At 41.7% G+C, this 16,696-nt stretch overlaps 1 protein-coding gene across 1 annotated transcript in view; it reads left to right on the top strand.

The window, feature by feature from the left end:
- DRGX (dorsal root ganglia homeobox) overlaps positions 1-4,036 on the top strand; it is a 140,544-nt gene extending 136,508 nt beyond the window's left edge. The window contains exon 7 of the mRNA XM_069754966.1: positions 3,745-4,036. Coding sequence (XP_069611067.1) covers positions 3,745-4,007 — 263 coding nt within the window. The 3' untranslated portion in view covers positions 4,008-4,036. The remainder of the gene's footprint in view (positions 1-3,744) is intronic.
- Positions 4,037-16,696: the final 12,660 nt, after the last annotated feature.

The raw sequence follows: 16,696 nt of genomic DNA, 5'->3' as shown, positions 1-16,696 counted from the left end.
GAGGGCATTCTAAGGGACGCTATACTGGAGTATCTGAAGAGGAATAACCTCATGACCCAGTATCAGCACGGGTTTACTAGGGACCGTTCATGTCAGACTAATTTGATCAGTTTCTATGAAGAGGTAAGTTCCGGATTGGACCAAGGGAACCCAGTGGATGTAGTGTATATGGACTTTTCAAAAGCTTTTGATACGGTGCCACACAAAAGGTTGATACATAAAATGAGAATAATGGGGATAGGGGAAAATATGTGCAAGTGGGTTGAGAGCTGGCTCAGGGATAGGAAACAAAGGGTGGTTATTAATGGAGCACACTCGGACTGGGTAGCGGTTAGCAGTGGGGTACCACAGGGGTCAGTATTGGGCCCTCTACTTTTTAACATATTTATTAATGACCTTGTAGGAGGCATTCAGAGTAGAATTTCAATATTTGCAGATGACACTAAACTCTGCAGGGTAATCAATACAGAGGAGGACAATTTTATATTACAGGATGATTTATGTAAACTAGAAGCTTGGGCTGATAAATGGCAAATGAGCTTTAATGGGGATAAATGTAAGGTCATGCACTTGGGTAGAAGTAATAAGATGTATAATTATGTGCTTAATTCTAAAACTCTGGGCAAAACCGTCAATGAAAAAGACCTGGGTGTATGGGTGGATGACAAACTTAAATTCAGTGGCCAGAGTCAGGCAGCTGCTACAAAGGCAAATAAAATAATGGGATGCATTAAAAGAGGCATAGATGCTCATGAGGAGAATATAATTTTACCTCTATACAAGTCACTAGTTCGACCACACTTAGAATACTGTGCACAGTTCTGGTCTCCGGTGTTTAAGAAAGACATAGCTGAACTGGAGCGGGTGCAGAGAAGAGCGACCAAGGTTATTAGAGGACTGGGGGGTCTGCAATACCAAGATAGGTTATTACACTTGGGGCTATTTAGTTTGGAAAAATGAAGACTAAGGGGTGATCTTATTTTAATGTATAAATATATGAGGGGACAGTACAAAGACCTTTCTGATGATCTTTTTAATCATAGACCTGAAACAGGGACAAGGGGGCATCCTCTGCGGTTGGAGGAAAAAAGGTTTAAGCATAATAACAGACGCGGATTCTTTACTGTAAGAGCAGTGAGACTATGGAACTCTCTGCCGTATGATGTTGTAATGAGTGATTCATTACTTAAATTTAAGAGGGGACTGGATACCTTTTTGGAAAAGTATAATGTTACAGGGTATATACACTAGATTCCTTGATAGGGCGTTGATCCAGGGAACTAGTCTGATTGCCGTATGTGGAGTCGGGAAGGAATTTTTTTCCCCAATGTGGAGCTTACTCTTTGCCACATGTTTTTTTTTTGCCTTCCTCTGGATCAACATGTTAGGGCATGTTAGGTTAGGCTATGGGTTGAACTAGATGGACATATAGTCTTCCTTCAACCTTAATAACTATGTAACTATGTAACTATGTAATTGGTGGCAGTGTGGGCGATGGTGGATGTGCCTACGCTGGAAGGGGCAGCAGATTATCTGGAGAGGGGATAGTGCAAGCGGTGTTCCCGCACCTAGCTGAGTGTGACCTGCTGCTGTCCGCATGAGCGCTCCGGTATAAGAGCGCAAAGGGACCTGCGGCACCGGAAGTGTGTCATCCGGTTCCTGAAGTGGCGTTGCGCTGACAGTAAGTGCTGTTGCGCTTGCGTGGAAATGCAGAGAAAGGAGATGTGTAGTGAGGAGATGTGAAAACATCTCCCTGCGTGGGTAAATGCCCACGTGAATAATGCGGTGTCCCATATATTGTAGTACTGAGTTAAGAATACGATAAGGGAACCAACAAAAGTAACATTGACTGTGTGCTACACCATCACCTCGCCAATTATCAATCCTAGTGCACACCAGTTTTCCATTTATTAGTTCTAATGGGAGACTGGCAGGGCTAGTTATGAGAGATGGGCGGGTCAAACTAGCCACACACACCCACACTCCCACCCAGGGTCAGACTCAGACCGGACAGTCGGCTCAACTGTAAGTGGGATTTATGACCGTGTCAATTGGGGAAGTCGACTATGGAAAGAAAGGTCACTTGAAGGGGTACATGTGGAAAGTGGGTTGACCAAAAAGGGTCTGGTGACACAGACGGATGGTGATTCAAGGGTTGAAGCCCAAGGCTGACAAACTGACCGCTGGGGGCGGGGGAGGCCTATCAAACGTGACGTAGGTACCCGGTATCGGGACCCCTGGTTTATTTCATGTGTCCACCCCAATAGGGTTGAACAAAGGGGGGAGGTATGTGGTGCAGCGACCAATGTTACACCCAGGGGGCACTGCGTGTGCACTTCAAGATGCACTTGGCGGCATAATTGTGATGAGACAAAGTCCGGCAAAATTGTAGATGGCCGGTATGTGTGTCACAGAGGAGGACACTCTGTGCTGTCAGTCTGAAGTTATGTTGTGGTCTGGGACCTGTAGTCCCAGATGTAAATGTGTAGTTCTAATGGGAGACTGGCAGAGCTAGATATGAGATGGGCGGGTCAAACTAGCTACACACACCCACACTCCCACCCAGGGGAGAGGCTACAGGTATGTAATGTGACCAGGGTGTGGGTCACAGGGTTCCTGTGTGTGGATCTGAATGATCCAAGTGCAAGGCCCTGGAAACCTGTGTTGGAAGTCCTGGGGAATAGGATTCCTGAATAGCACATGGCCATCCTCATGGAGTCGGTTTCTAACCAATTGTCCAGACACATGCACATTTGTGGCCTGCTGGAGGTCATTTTGCAGGGCTCTGGCAGGGTTAAATCATGGAAAAAACTGGTGTGGGCTCCCACGCAATTTTCTCCGCCAGAGTGAGAAAGCCAGTGACTGAGGGCAGATAGCCTAGAGAGGGACCATGGTTATTGCCCCCCCGTGGCTAAAAAACATCTGCCCCCAGCCACCCAAGAAAAGGCACATCTGTAAGATGTGCCTATTCGGCACTTAGCCACTCTCTTCCCACTCCCCTGTAGTGGTGGGATATGGGGTAATAAAGGGTAAATGTCATCTTGCTATTGTAAGGTGACATTAAGCCTGCTGAAAAAAAGCAGGTTTTGCTTGTTATTTTTTGCATTTTTTTGCATTTTTCCTGCGTTTTTGTGCGCATTTTTTGCTGTTTTTATCATGTTATATTTGTTTCTTAAGCAATCTGATAAAGCTTAGTGACCAAAAAAAAATCATATTCTACTTCATAAGGTTCGGCACAAAAAACACATCAAAACCTGATCCCTGCGTTTTTTTCTGCGTTTTTCAACGATGAAAGAAGTGACATGCTCTTTTCTGCAAAAACCAAGCAAAGCACGAAATACTGAGGACAAAAAACCAAGGTGTGTGCCTGAGATTTCTGAAATCTCATATACATTTTCCTGGTACTGTAAAAAGCAGCTGAAAATTTACATAAAAAATTAAGCAAAAACGGCAAGTGTGAACATAGCCTTATTGTTTACTGGCAAGGGAAGATTGCGTTGTGATCACGTGATTGTGATACAGGTGCACAACTTGTCACAGTGTATGTCTCAGAATTGCATCATGTGTCGCGACCTGTGTGGTCATCACATTGTGGACATGCATTTTTTGCATTGGAAATAAAGAATAGTGGCTAAAATACCTCTTTAGAAAATCTGTAAAAAAAACATGTAAAAGTTGTTTTTACGTGACAATATATTTTTAGTGACATATTTCTTAAGTAACATTGAACATTTTGTTTTCCAGGTGGTCCACTGTGTTCTTGCTGTGTATCCGACCCTCTGGCTCTTTCTTTTCTACCCCCTTATAGCTGCCAGAGCCACCGTACAGCTAGTGTGGCAGCTCTAAGAATGAAGGCAAGGGAGCACTCGGAGGCCGTGCTGCAATCCGCACAGTTACTCCCTCCAGCTGGAAACAGTTCCAATGGCTCGGTAACAAACCCACAAGAGAGCGCGCAAGAAAGAACACCTCAGCTTCAAGAACAGAGTGCAAGTGAAAAAAGTGTATGATTTCAGCATCTACACCATTGAATGGCAATCTGCTGCATTGGGACTTTAGCTTAGAATAAGTCTAATTATAATTCTTGTCTTTACAGCACCACTACACAGTTCTAATGTGTCTGACAATGGTGAAAGTTCCAGCCCTGCAAAAGTTTTACTACTCTGGAACTTTAAGTATTTTTTCGGCTAATAACTTTCTACAGTAAGTGCAGTGATGGGAGACATTTGATTGGAAGTTGCATTAAATATGAAGCAACTTAACATATTGAAACTTAGTTATTCTGGGGCTGGAAAATGCTTTATTACGGCACAACATGGATGACTACAGCACAACGCTTGGATTCTTCTAGAAGAAATATTGTATCATTGTAATGACCTATGTTATAGGACTCCCTTTTTTGCTATTCATTTGGGAAGGGAAGTGGATAACAGGTGCATTTTTTTTCCAGATATTTTCAGACACTATGTAAGGATTTGTTGCTCTTCTTGTCTGACATTAATTTGTGGTAATTTTAAAGTTGTCCTTGCCAAAGACATGCAAGAAATGATTCTGTGACAGCGGAATTGCCAAACTTTTCTGACAATAGGCTCAGCAGCCCTAGCACAGAGCTGGTGTGATACATACCCGTGTGTACATACATTTAGGAGTGAATGGGTTTTCGATGCAGCTGTGTTATTTTTGAAATAGTAATCAAGCAAGTTTTCCAAACTCTGCCACAAGGAGGCGCTGTATGCCTACTAAAGGACATTACGGATCGCAATTTATTTCAGGTTTGCTTTGAATTCACATTTTAAAATATCAACACTTTGTAATTAGCAGATTTTCCTTAGAGCTTGGCGGAACCTGTATGAAAGTGCAGAGTCACTCACAGGTGCCCCAATATATACTGAACAAGAATATAAGCACAACACTTTTGTTTTTTATTCTATTTTTCATGAGCTGAACTCAATGAGGTAAGACTTTTTATATGTGCACAAAAGGCCTTTTTCTCTCAAATATTTTTCACAGATTAGTGTAAATCTGTGAGCCCTTCTCCTTTGCCGAGATAATCGATGCACCTCCCAGGTGTGGCATATCCGGATGATTACACTGCGTGATTATTGGCCAGGCGTGCCTTACGGTAGTCACAATACAGTTCACTTTACAATTCTGCAGTTTTAAAGATATCTCAGGGATCAGAAAACCAGTCAATATCTGGTGTGACCACCATTTGCCTCATACAGTGCAACACATGTCCTTCACATTGAGTTGATCAGGTTGTTGATTGCGGCCTGTAGAATATTGGTCCCCTTCTCTTCAATGGCTGTGCAAAGTTACAGTATATTGGCAGGAACTTGAACATGCTGTTGTATACGCCGTTTCAGAGCATCCCAAACATGGGTGACAGATCCTGTGAGTATGCTGCCATGCAAGATGATTTCAGCTTCCAGGAATTGTGTACAGATCCTCGCAATATGGGGTTGTGCATTGTCATGCTGCAACATGAGGTGATAATCGTGGATGAACACACAATACAGAAGCAGTACTGTTCAAAAAAGTCAGCATAGGGTAAATACAATTATTATCAAATTGCCCAAGGCAAAAAATCCCTAATAATTACACTATTTAAGAGGAGTGCAAAATTAAAATTGCAATGGTCAACGTGTGGATCAGACAAGCTAGGGGATAGTACCAATCTCCATCATTTATATAATTTATAGTCACCACTCTATAAATGTATAGCCTACTCGAAATCACTCTTGTTTTATCCCCTTAACGACCAGAGGTATTTTGCATTTTAATTTCTTGCTCCCCTTCTTCCCAGAGCCTTAACTTTTTTATTTTTTGGGGCCAAAATGGCCATGTGAACGCTTATTTTTTGCAGGACAAGTCATACTTTTGAACCACACCATTGGTTTTAACATATTGTGTACTGGAAAATAGGGGGAAAATTCCAAGTGCGGTGAAATTGCAAAAAAAAAGTGCAATTCTATAGTTGTTTTTCATTTTTCTTTTTCCATGTTCACTAAATGCTAAAACTGACCTGCCATTATGATTCTCCAGGGCATTATGAGTTCATAGACACCAAACACGCACAGGTTCTTTTTTTTAAGTGTAAAAAAATTTCCAAAAATTTGTTTAAAAAAAATTGCACAATTTTCCAATACCCGTAAGCGTCTACATTTTTCGTGATCTCGGGTCGTGTGAGTGCTTATTTTTTGCGTGCTGACGTAACATTTTTAATGATGCTATTTTTGGTGCAGATACGTTCTTTTGATCGCCCATTATTGCATTTTAATGCAATGTTGTGTCGACCAAAAAAGCGTAATTCTGGCGTTTCACTTTTTTCCTCACTATGCCGTTTAGCGATCAGGTTAATCCTTTTTTTATTGCTAGATCGGGCGATTCTGAAAGCGGCGTACCAAATATGTGTAGGTTTGAGGTTTTTTTAAATTATTTTATTTTGAATGTGGCAAAGGGGGGTGATTTAAACTTTTATATTTTTTTATTTTTTTCATATTTTTTAAAACTTTTTTTTACTTTTGCTATACTTCAATAGCTTCCATGGGAGGCTACATAGGAGTGATGCATAGATTGTTCCTATGTAGCTGAATTACTGCATTGCTATGAGCGCCGACCACAGGGTGGTGCTCACAGCAATCCGGCATCAACAACCATAGAGGTCTTCAATAGACCTCTGGTTGTCATGCCGATGCATTGCTGAGCCCTGATCATGTGATTGGGGTTAGCGATGCGCTCATTTCCGGCCCGATGGCCATCCTCATGGAGTCGGTTTCTAATCAATTGTCCAGACACATGCACATTTGTGGCCTGCTGGAGGTCATTTTGCAGGGCTCTGGCAGTGCTCTTCCTGTTCCTCCTTGCACAAAAGCTGAGGTAGCGGCCCTGCTGCTGTGACGTTGCCTTCCTATAGCCCCCTCCTGTCTCCTGGTAGTGAGTCCAGCCTTTGGACACCGCTGACAGACACAGCAAACCTTCTTGCCACAGCTCGCATTGATGTTCCATCCTGGATGAGCTGCACTACCTGAGCCACTTGTGTGGGTTGTAGAGTCCGTCACATGCTACCACGAGTATGAAAGCACAACAAACATTCAAGCGACCAAAACATCTGCAGAAAGCATTGATACTAAGATGTGGTCTGTGGTCCCCACATGCAGAACCACTCCTTTATTGAGTGTCTTGATAATTGCCAATAATTTCCATCTGTTGTCTATTCAATTTGCACAACGGCATGTGAGATTGATTGTCCAACACTGTTGCTTCCAAAGTGGACAGTTTAATTTCACAGAAGTTTGATTTACTTGGAGTTATATTCCGTTGTTTAAGTGATCCCTCTATTTTTTTGAGCAGTGTAGTAATCTTGTTCCAAGTGAAAGTCAACCCACGGTAGATGGGTTGACTAGGGGGAAGAAAGAGGGATGACTACGGTGACTATAAGTGATATGTACATGTTGGAAATTGGTATATCATGTTGGAAATTTGTCTTAGGCAATTTAGTAATGGTCACGGATGACTGGCACAACAATGGGCCTCAGGATATCATCACAGTATCTCTGTGCATTCAAAATGGAATCAATAAAATGCACATATGGTTACTGTCAATAAAATGCACATATGGTTACTGTCTATAACTTAAGCCTGCCCATACCATAACCCCACTGCCACTATGAGCCACTCGATTCACAATGTTGACATTAGCAAACTGCTCACCCACACAACACCATAAGAACAGTCTGCCTTCTGTCTTGTACAGTGACAACCAGGATTAATCTGTGAAGAGAACATTTCTCCAACATGCCAGATGCTATTGAATGTGAGCATTTGTCCTGTCAGATTGGTTACCATGGCGAACCTCAGTCAGGTGGAGACACCGATGAAGACAACGACCATGCAGAAACCGAATATTGCAGCAGCTGTCCAAGTGGTGGCTGTCAGACAATTTTGGAGGTGAAGATGCTGGATGCCGAGGTCCTGGGCTTGTGTGGATACATCAGGCCTGCAGTTGTGAGGCCGGTTGGATGTTCTGTCAAATTCTCTGGAATGCCTTTGCAGACAGCTGATGGTAGAGAAATGAATATTAAATTCAAGGGCAACAGCTCCGGTGGACATTCTTACAGTCAGCATGCCAGTTGCACGCTCCCTCAACTTGCGACATCTGTGGCATTGTGCTGTGCAATAAAACTGCACATTTTATAGTGGCCTTCTATTGTGGCAACCCTAAGACACTCCTGTGCAGTAATCATGCTGTCTAATCAGCATCTGGGTATGCTATACCTGTGAGGTGGATGGATTATCTTGACAAAGGAGAAGAGCTCACTAACACAAATTTAGACAAATTTGTGAACAACAACATTTGAGAGAAAAAGGCATTTTTTGTGTTAATAAAAACACAAAAAAAACTATTTGAGTTCAGCTCAGGAAAAATGGGAGAAAAAAATGCATTTACATGCAGCTTAGGTTTTCTCCCCTTAGAAACATTAAGGCTATGTTCACACTGCGGATTTTGCTGCGGATCCGCAGCGGATTTGACCTCTGCGGATCCGCAGCAGTTTCCCATGAGTTTACAGTACAATGTAAACCTATGGGAAACAAAAAACGCTGTGCACATGCTGCGGAAAAAAACACGCGGAAACTCTGCGGATTACATTCCGCAGCATGTCACTTCTTTTCTGCGGATATTCACCTGCTCCAATAAGAAACTGCAGATGAAAATCCGCATAAGAAACCGCAGTAAAAACCGCGACGGGTTTTCACTGCGGATTTGGGAATTCCGCTGCGGAAAAATCCGCAGTGGAATCTGCAAAGTGTGCACATAGCCTAAGAATTCCTCTATAAAATGGCATCTGATGATGCATTGCAGGATAAACATAATATTTCTGTTGTACTCTGCAGAAAGACAGAAGCTCTGCATGACACATGTAATTAGAAGTTGTACTGACTGAGCCATAATAGCACATAACCTGTGGAATTTTTTTTTCAGTTCACACACTCCATAGAACTACATCTGATGAAAGTAACTTCTTTTCTACATTTTTACTGTCCTAAAACAAATGCATAAGTTTAGAGATTGTACATATGTAAAGAGAAATAAAGATATGGCTGTTTTCTGTTGCATTGGTATTGACAGCAGCAAATGCAAAATCTAACCAAAGAGTTTGGTTCCAGTTTTGTAGTATTATGATGGTTATACTAAATGTGCAAATATTTGATTTATTTGGACTATTTATATTGTTGCTGTTTCTCTTAAGACTTATATCTGTAAAATCAAAAGCAGCTTAGTAAGTATCGGTGATTGATACTTATGTGATTTCTTTTTTTTTTTCCACATTTTGGATGTATGTTTTAACCTATGGTGCAGATTAAAATAAACATCTGCTTTGAAAAAGAACTGGAAAATGCATTGTGAGCAATTGACATGAGTAATGTTATGATTGGTTTAGCTTCTTTTACAAGCAGGAACAATTTTGATAATCGACCTATGAAATTATTGGTTTTCCAGTTACTGAATCTGAAGTCACTGTCATCAAATAAATCTCCATTTAGGGAAGCCTGAATTCTAAGACTAGTTACTCTATAGGGTGCATCAGTACTATATTTGGCTGTATACATGGCTGTACACATGTGATGCCTGTATACAGTTGTGCTCAAAAGTTTACAGAATTTTTGCTTTCTTGGCCTTTTTTCAGAGAATATGAATGATAAAATCAAAACTTTTTCTCCACTTGTGGTTAGTGGTTGGGTGAAGCCATTCATTGTCAAACTACTGTGTTTTCTCTTTTTTAAATCATAATGACATACCAAAACATCCAAATAACCCTGATCAAAAGTTCACATACCCCATTTCTTAATACCGTGTATTGCCACCTGTAACATCAATGACAGCTTGAAGTCTTTTGTGGTAGTTGTGGATGAGGTTCTTTATTTTCTCAGATGGTAAAGCTGCCCACTTTTCTTAGCAAAAAGCCTCCAGTTCTTGTAAATTCCTGGGCTGTCTAGCATGAACTGCACACTTGAGATCTTGAGTGGCTCAATGATATTGAGGTCAGGAGACTGAGATGACCACTCCAGAACCTTCACTTTGTTTTGCTGCAGCCAATAACAAGTCGACTTGGCCTTGTGTTTTGGATCATTGTCATGTTGGAACGTCCAAGTACATCCCATGCACAGCTTCTGGGCTGATGAGTGCAAATATGGCTCCAGTATTTTCCGATAATGTGCTGTACTTATCTTTGCTTCCACTTTGAACAAGTTTCCAGTGCCTTTGTAGCTCGCACATCCCCCAAAACATCAGCGATCCACCTCCGTTTTTTACAGTAGGAATGGTGTTCCTTTCCTCATAAGTCTTGTTGACCTTTCTCCAAATGTAATGTTTATGGTTGAGGCCAAAAAGTTCAATTTTGGTCTCATCACTTCAAATTACCTTGTTCCAGAAGTTTTGAGGGTTGTCTCTGTGCTGTTTTGCATATTGTAGGCTACTTTGTGGCATTTACGTAGAAATGGCTTTCTTCTGGCGACTCGACCATGCAGCCCATTTTTCTTCAAGTGCCTCCTTATTATGCATCTTGAAACAGCCACACCACTTGTTTTCAGAGAGTCCAGTATTTCAGCTGAAATTATTAATGGGTTTTTCTTTGCATCTTCCTGAACAATTTTCCTGGCAGTTGTGGACGACATTTTTGTTGGTTTTGTTTTTACAGAGCCCCTGATTTTCCATTTGTTAATCACAGTTTGAATGCTGCTGACTGACATTATGAATTCCTTGGATATCTTTTTGTATCCCTTTCCTGTTTTATACAGTTCAACTACCTTTTCCCGTAGATCTGTTGACAATTCTTTTGCTTTCCCCATGACTCACAATCCAGAAATGTCAGTGGCTGGATGTAAGATGCAAGAGTATGTCTGGATCCCAGAAACTTACTCAGCTTTTAAGCACACATACTGATTACAAGCAAACAGGTCATAGTTGAGGCTGTTACCTTTAGTAGCCATTCAAACCAATTTGTGTCAACTTATGTGCATGTTATCAGGCCAAAATCACCAGGGTGTGTGAACTTTTGATCAGGGTCATTTGGATGTTTTGGGTTGTCATTATGATTTTAAAAGAGAAAACACAGTAGTTTGACATTAAATGACTTCACCCAACCACAAACCATGAGTGGAGAAAACGTTTTGGTGTTATCATTCATGTTCTCTGAAAAAAGGCCAAGAAAGCAAAACTTTTGCTGGGGTATGTAAACTTTTGAGCACAACTGTATACAGGCATCATATGTGTACAGCCATGTTAGGGACTCCTGGAAGCATCTCTGATTCCCAGGGAACATTGATGTCAAATTATTATGCCACTTTTACGGACTGACAATAAAACATACAAGACTGAAGATAAAATGGATTTTACTGTAATAAATGTTAAGAATTAGTTCCAGGATAATCACTTGTATTCTGTACAAGGCAAAATAAATAAGAGAAAAAATGCTTCCTCACACTTTGGGCTATTTTCACGCATAGTGGTTTTGCTGCATTTTTTTGCATGTTTGCATTGCTTTCAATGGTGAAAAAATATATATATACCAGGAAATGTAATTTCAACATTTTGCTACCTCATCTGGCCATGTAGTGTGCGAGACATGATCAGACACATCCTGTTTAAGGGTATGTGCACACGTCAGGATTTTTTCCTGACAAAATCCGGAGAATTCTGCCAGAAATCCGCATGCTTTTTTCACGCGGATTTCTCGCAGAATTTGCGCGTTTTTGACGCGTTTTTTGCGTGGATTTTTTGCAGAATTTTTGCGGATTTTTCCGGAATGTCCATTTTGATAGGAAATCCGCAGAAAATCCGCAAAAAGATAGAGCATGTCCGGATTTTTTGCGGTATGCGTTTTTTTTGCGGAAAAAAACGCTAACATATGCACAAAAAATGCGGAATGCATTATAAATGATAGGATGCATAATGTTAGCATTTTTTTAGCGGATTTATAGCGTTTTTATGGCGAAAGTCCGCAAAAAAAAAAACGCTAAAAATCCGGACGTGTGCACATACCCTAAAGGGACACTGTCGCCTGAATTTGGAGGGAACAATCTTCAGCCATGGAGGCGGGGTTTTTGGGTGTTTGTTTCACCCTTTCCTTACCCGCTGGCTGCATGCTGGCTGCAATATTGGATTGAAGTTCATTCTCTGTCCTCCATAGTACACGCCTGCGCAATGCATTTTTGGAGGTTCACCAGCCAGCTATGCTTTGTTATAGCCATATATTGCTACTGCAATATAATTTATACATCTAAGGTGGGCAAATTTTCTTTTTCATATTAATACTATAAAGTTTGAAACTTGAAGGGCCAGCAGGCGGCCCCGTCTATTTTTAGAGGGCCAGCAGGCGTCTTCTGGACATATGAGTTCAAGATAGAGCTTATTTGGTAAACCACATCATTCTATTGTTTACTTTAAATCGAATGATGCCTACAAATAAAAGAACACAGTAGTTACGGTCAAATATGGTGTAGGTTCAAATATATTTGGGGGTTGTTTTGATGCCTCTGTCACTCAGTGCCTTGACTGTGTGAAAGACCTCATGAAGAGTGAAGATTCCCAAAGGAATTTGGGTCACAATATACTGTGCAGTGTCAGAAAGCTGGGTTTGCATCCTATGTTGTGGGTCTTCAAGCAGGACAATTACACCAAACATACTTCTAGAAGCACCCAGAAATGGATGGAAACAAAGCACTGGAGAGTAGGGTTGAGTGACTTTTCATTTTTTGAGGTCAAGTCGGGTTTCGCGAAACCCGACTTTCTCAAAAGTCGGGTCGAGTGAAATCGGCCGATCTTATTGAAAAGTCGGGGTCGGTGATTGGGCGAAACACGAAACCCAATGCAAAGTCAAGGGGATTTTTTTTTTTACATATTTGCTTCAGTGCGATATAGCAGATAAGCCGGTAATTCAATTGCTGGCTTTTCATTTCTCCTGCCTAAACCCGAAATGATATGAGACATGGTTTACATACAGTAAACCATGTCATATCCCCCTTTTTTGCATATTACACACTACTAATGTTAGTAGTGTGTATGTGCAAAATTTTAGCACTCTAGCTATTAAATGTAAGGGTTAAATCACGGAAAAAATTGGCGTGGGCTCCCGTGCAATTTTCTCCACCAGAGTAGTAAAGCCAGTGGCTGAGGGCAGATATTAATAGCCTGGAGAGGGTCCATGGTTATTGGCCCCCCCCTGGCTAAAAACATCTGCCCCCAGCCACCCCAGAAAAGGCACATCTGGAAGATGCGCCTATTCTGGCACTTGGCCACTCTCTCCCCGTTCCCATGTAGCAGTGGGATATGGGGTAATGAAGGGTTAATGTCACCTTGCTATTGTAAGGTGACATTAAGCCAGATTAATAATGGAGAGGCGTAAATTCTGACACCTATCCATTATTAATCCAATTGTATGAAAGGGTTAAAAAACCACACAGACATTATTAAAAAGTATTTTAATGAAATAAACAGGTTGTTTTAATATTTTATTGCGCTCTCAATCCACCTGAAGACCTTCATTCTGTAACAAATTAAAAATAAACCAACAATATACATACCTTCTGTTGATCTGTAACGTCCCACGATGTAAATCCATCTGAAGGGGTTAAAATATTTTACAGGCAGGAGCTCTGCTATAATGCAGCAGTGCTCGTGCCTGTAAAACCCCAGGGAATGAAGGTAATGTAGGTCAATGACCTATAGTTACCTTCAGTCGCGGTGATGCGCCCTCTGCTGGATGTCCTCATATGAACTCGAGCCTGGGAGCTTTCACCATATTGCACCCACACACACAAATGATACACCATTTGAAAGTTAAACTTACCCCCTTCAGAAGAAAATTACCACACATCCACGATGTGATCACAAAATACAGTTTAAATATTAATTTTCATAAATCTTTTCATTTCATGGACTCTTCAAATGGTATAAGTTGCATGGTACTGGTCAGATATGGCCTCGGTCAGATGTGACATCATTTGAAGTGACATCTTTTAAGTGTCATCAGAAATATAGCAGAAAGATAACCCATGGTATATTCTTCTTCATGCTGTCATGCCCTGATCCGTCTCCTTTCATTCACCGGTATGTGCGAACTGTCTCCTAATCTGAACTAGCCACTGCACCCTCTGAATCCCATGTGCTTCTATCCCTCTTCTAACTGCTGGTATGTGCGAACTGTCTCCTAATCTGAACTAGCCACTGCACCCCCTGAATCCCATGTGCTTCTATCCTTCTTCTAACTGCTGGTATGTGCGAACTGTCTCATAATCTGAACTAGCCACTGCACCCCCTGAATCCCATGTGCTTCTATCCCTCTTCTAACTACTGAGCCGCCGCCTCACCACCCCCAGAGCTGCCGCCTCACCACCATCAGAGCCGCCGCCTCACCACCGCCAGAGCCACCGCCTCACCCCTACCTTCTGTCTCTTCCCCACTATCCCATAGAATGTAAGTCCGCAAGGACAGGGTCCTCTCCCCTCTGTACCAGTCCGTCACTGTAAACCTGTTTACTGTAAACGATATCTATAACCCTGTAAGTAACCCCTTTCTCATGTACAGCACCATGGAATTAATGGTGCTATATAAATAAATAAATAATAATAAAAAATCTGCAGTAAGGAAAAATGACCTGCAGGTGGCACCACACTACCCCAAACACACTACCACAAAGCTGCTTACAGACATCACAAACAAATCCTGCCTTGGGGGCTTTTCAGCTTGACGAACTCCTTGCCCAGCCGATTTCAGGGATATTGGAGGATTGCACACTTCACTGCAGGTGAGTCACATATGCAAACACATTTGTAAACATGCAATGCCTATTAAATTGCACATTTGCTCCGTTTATACTCCACCGTCACACACAAATGATAAACCATTTCAAAGGTCAAATTACCTGCAGGTGAGATTTGCCTTGGGGTCTTTCCAGCTTGCCGAAGTGCTTGCCTAGCCTGTTTCAGGCAAATTCGAGGCTTGCACACTTCACTGTGGGTGAGTCACAAATGCAAACACATTTGTAAACATGCGCTGCTTTTTTGGTGATTTCTTCGCCCAACACACACAAATAATACACCATTTGAAAGGTAACCTTGCCCCCTTCAGCAAGAAAAGACACAATCCACACATTCACGATTTTATCAATAAATACAGTTTAAACATTCATTTTCAGAAACCTGCAGAAAAAACAATTACCTGCAGGTGGTACCACAACCTCAAGTTGCTCCGTTTATACTCCACTGACACACACAAATGATACACCATTTCAAAGGTCAAATTACCTGCAGGTGGCACTTGACTTGTGGTCTTTCCAGCTTGCCGAAGTACTTGCCCAGCCTATTTCAGTCAAATTCAAGGATTGCACACTTAACTGCAGGTGATTCATATAAGCAAACACATTTGTATAAATCAGGTTTATTGAAGCAAATAAACAATACAAACAATGGTACAGTGCTTAAACAGTTATTAAACTCAACGGGGTACAACCTATAGATCGTACAAAAAGAGAAAGTCTCAGCAAGTATTAAATGTGGTTGGCCAATGCCAACGATAACACTTTCAAGTTAGCAATGATACTTTTCATAGTTGAAACATACAAACAGCAGCAAAGGCAAACAAGCATTACTAGCTATATTTAATCATTTATATTAGTATAGAATGTCACTAGGTATAAGAAATAAGTAGAAGTAGAAAGAATTAAAGAAACGGAAAGAGGGGAAAAATGAGAAAGAGAAAAAAAAAAGGGGGAGGGAGGAGAGGGGAAGGGAAAGCGGGTGAAGGTAAGAGGGTACGCTAAGTATGAGGAATGCGACACCCCTAAGAAGACTCCTCTTAAAACCAGAGATCGACATGTCACACAGAGACAAGAGGGCCAGTTCCACTGTGGGTTTTATTTTGCGGAAGGATAATTTATTATGGAGATCGAAAACCAGCATCCAGAATTTTTTTATGGGTGGACATTCCCACCAGATATGGACGTAAGTCCCTTTTTCTGATGTGCATCTCCAACAAATATCCGGTATCACCGGGAACATAGTATGAACCTGGCAGGGGCATCTATACCACCTCGACAGAACCTTGTAGCTCCTCTCCTGTGATACAGCCGACAACGAAGTCCTAAAGGTGAACAGCAAAATCGTATCCCTTTCCTCTTGGGACAAAGAAATCCCCAAGTCACTCTTCCATCTTGAGAAAAACGTTGGGAAGTCATGTGTTGGGGTCTGACTCTCCTGGAAAAGATTATATAAGAGGGAAACCTTACGAGACGGGGGCTCCTCAGCGAGACAAATTTTCTCGAAAGAGGTTAACACCCCCATGGACTTATTGAGTTTAAATGATGAGCCTATGAAGCTCTTTAGCTGTTCGTAAAAGAACCAAGAGCCCTCAGGAGGTTCCCTCCCCCCCCCCGGTATATTTCGTGTAGGGACTTAATACCTGTCTGATTTATGAAGTCAAATATAATGGGTTTTGAGGCTCTGTTTTTACTCAGGAAATTTTCCCTACGGAGACCTGCGGGGAAGTGAGGATTGTCGTAAATTGGGGTTAGTGGACCCGGGGCTGTAGAGGTTATAGTATTTCTGCCACTCTGTCGTACAAGTAGAAGCATGTTCCTAGTCATGAATGGAAGGTCCGACCTCCCTCCCCCTCCTGTGTTCCATAGTATCGTCTGAGGAT

Source organism: Ranitomeya imitator, chromosome 2 (genome assembly GCF_032444005.1).
Source record: "Ranitomeya imitator isolate aRanImi1 chromosome 2, aRanImi1.pri, whole genome shotgun sequence".
Lineage (NCBI taxonomy): Eukaryota > Metazoa > Chordata > Amphibia > Anura > Dendrobatidae > Ranitomeya > Ranitomeya imitator.
Note: the sequence above shows the minus strand (reverse complement) of the source record. Positions and strands in the feature narration are given on the sequence as shown.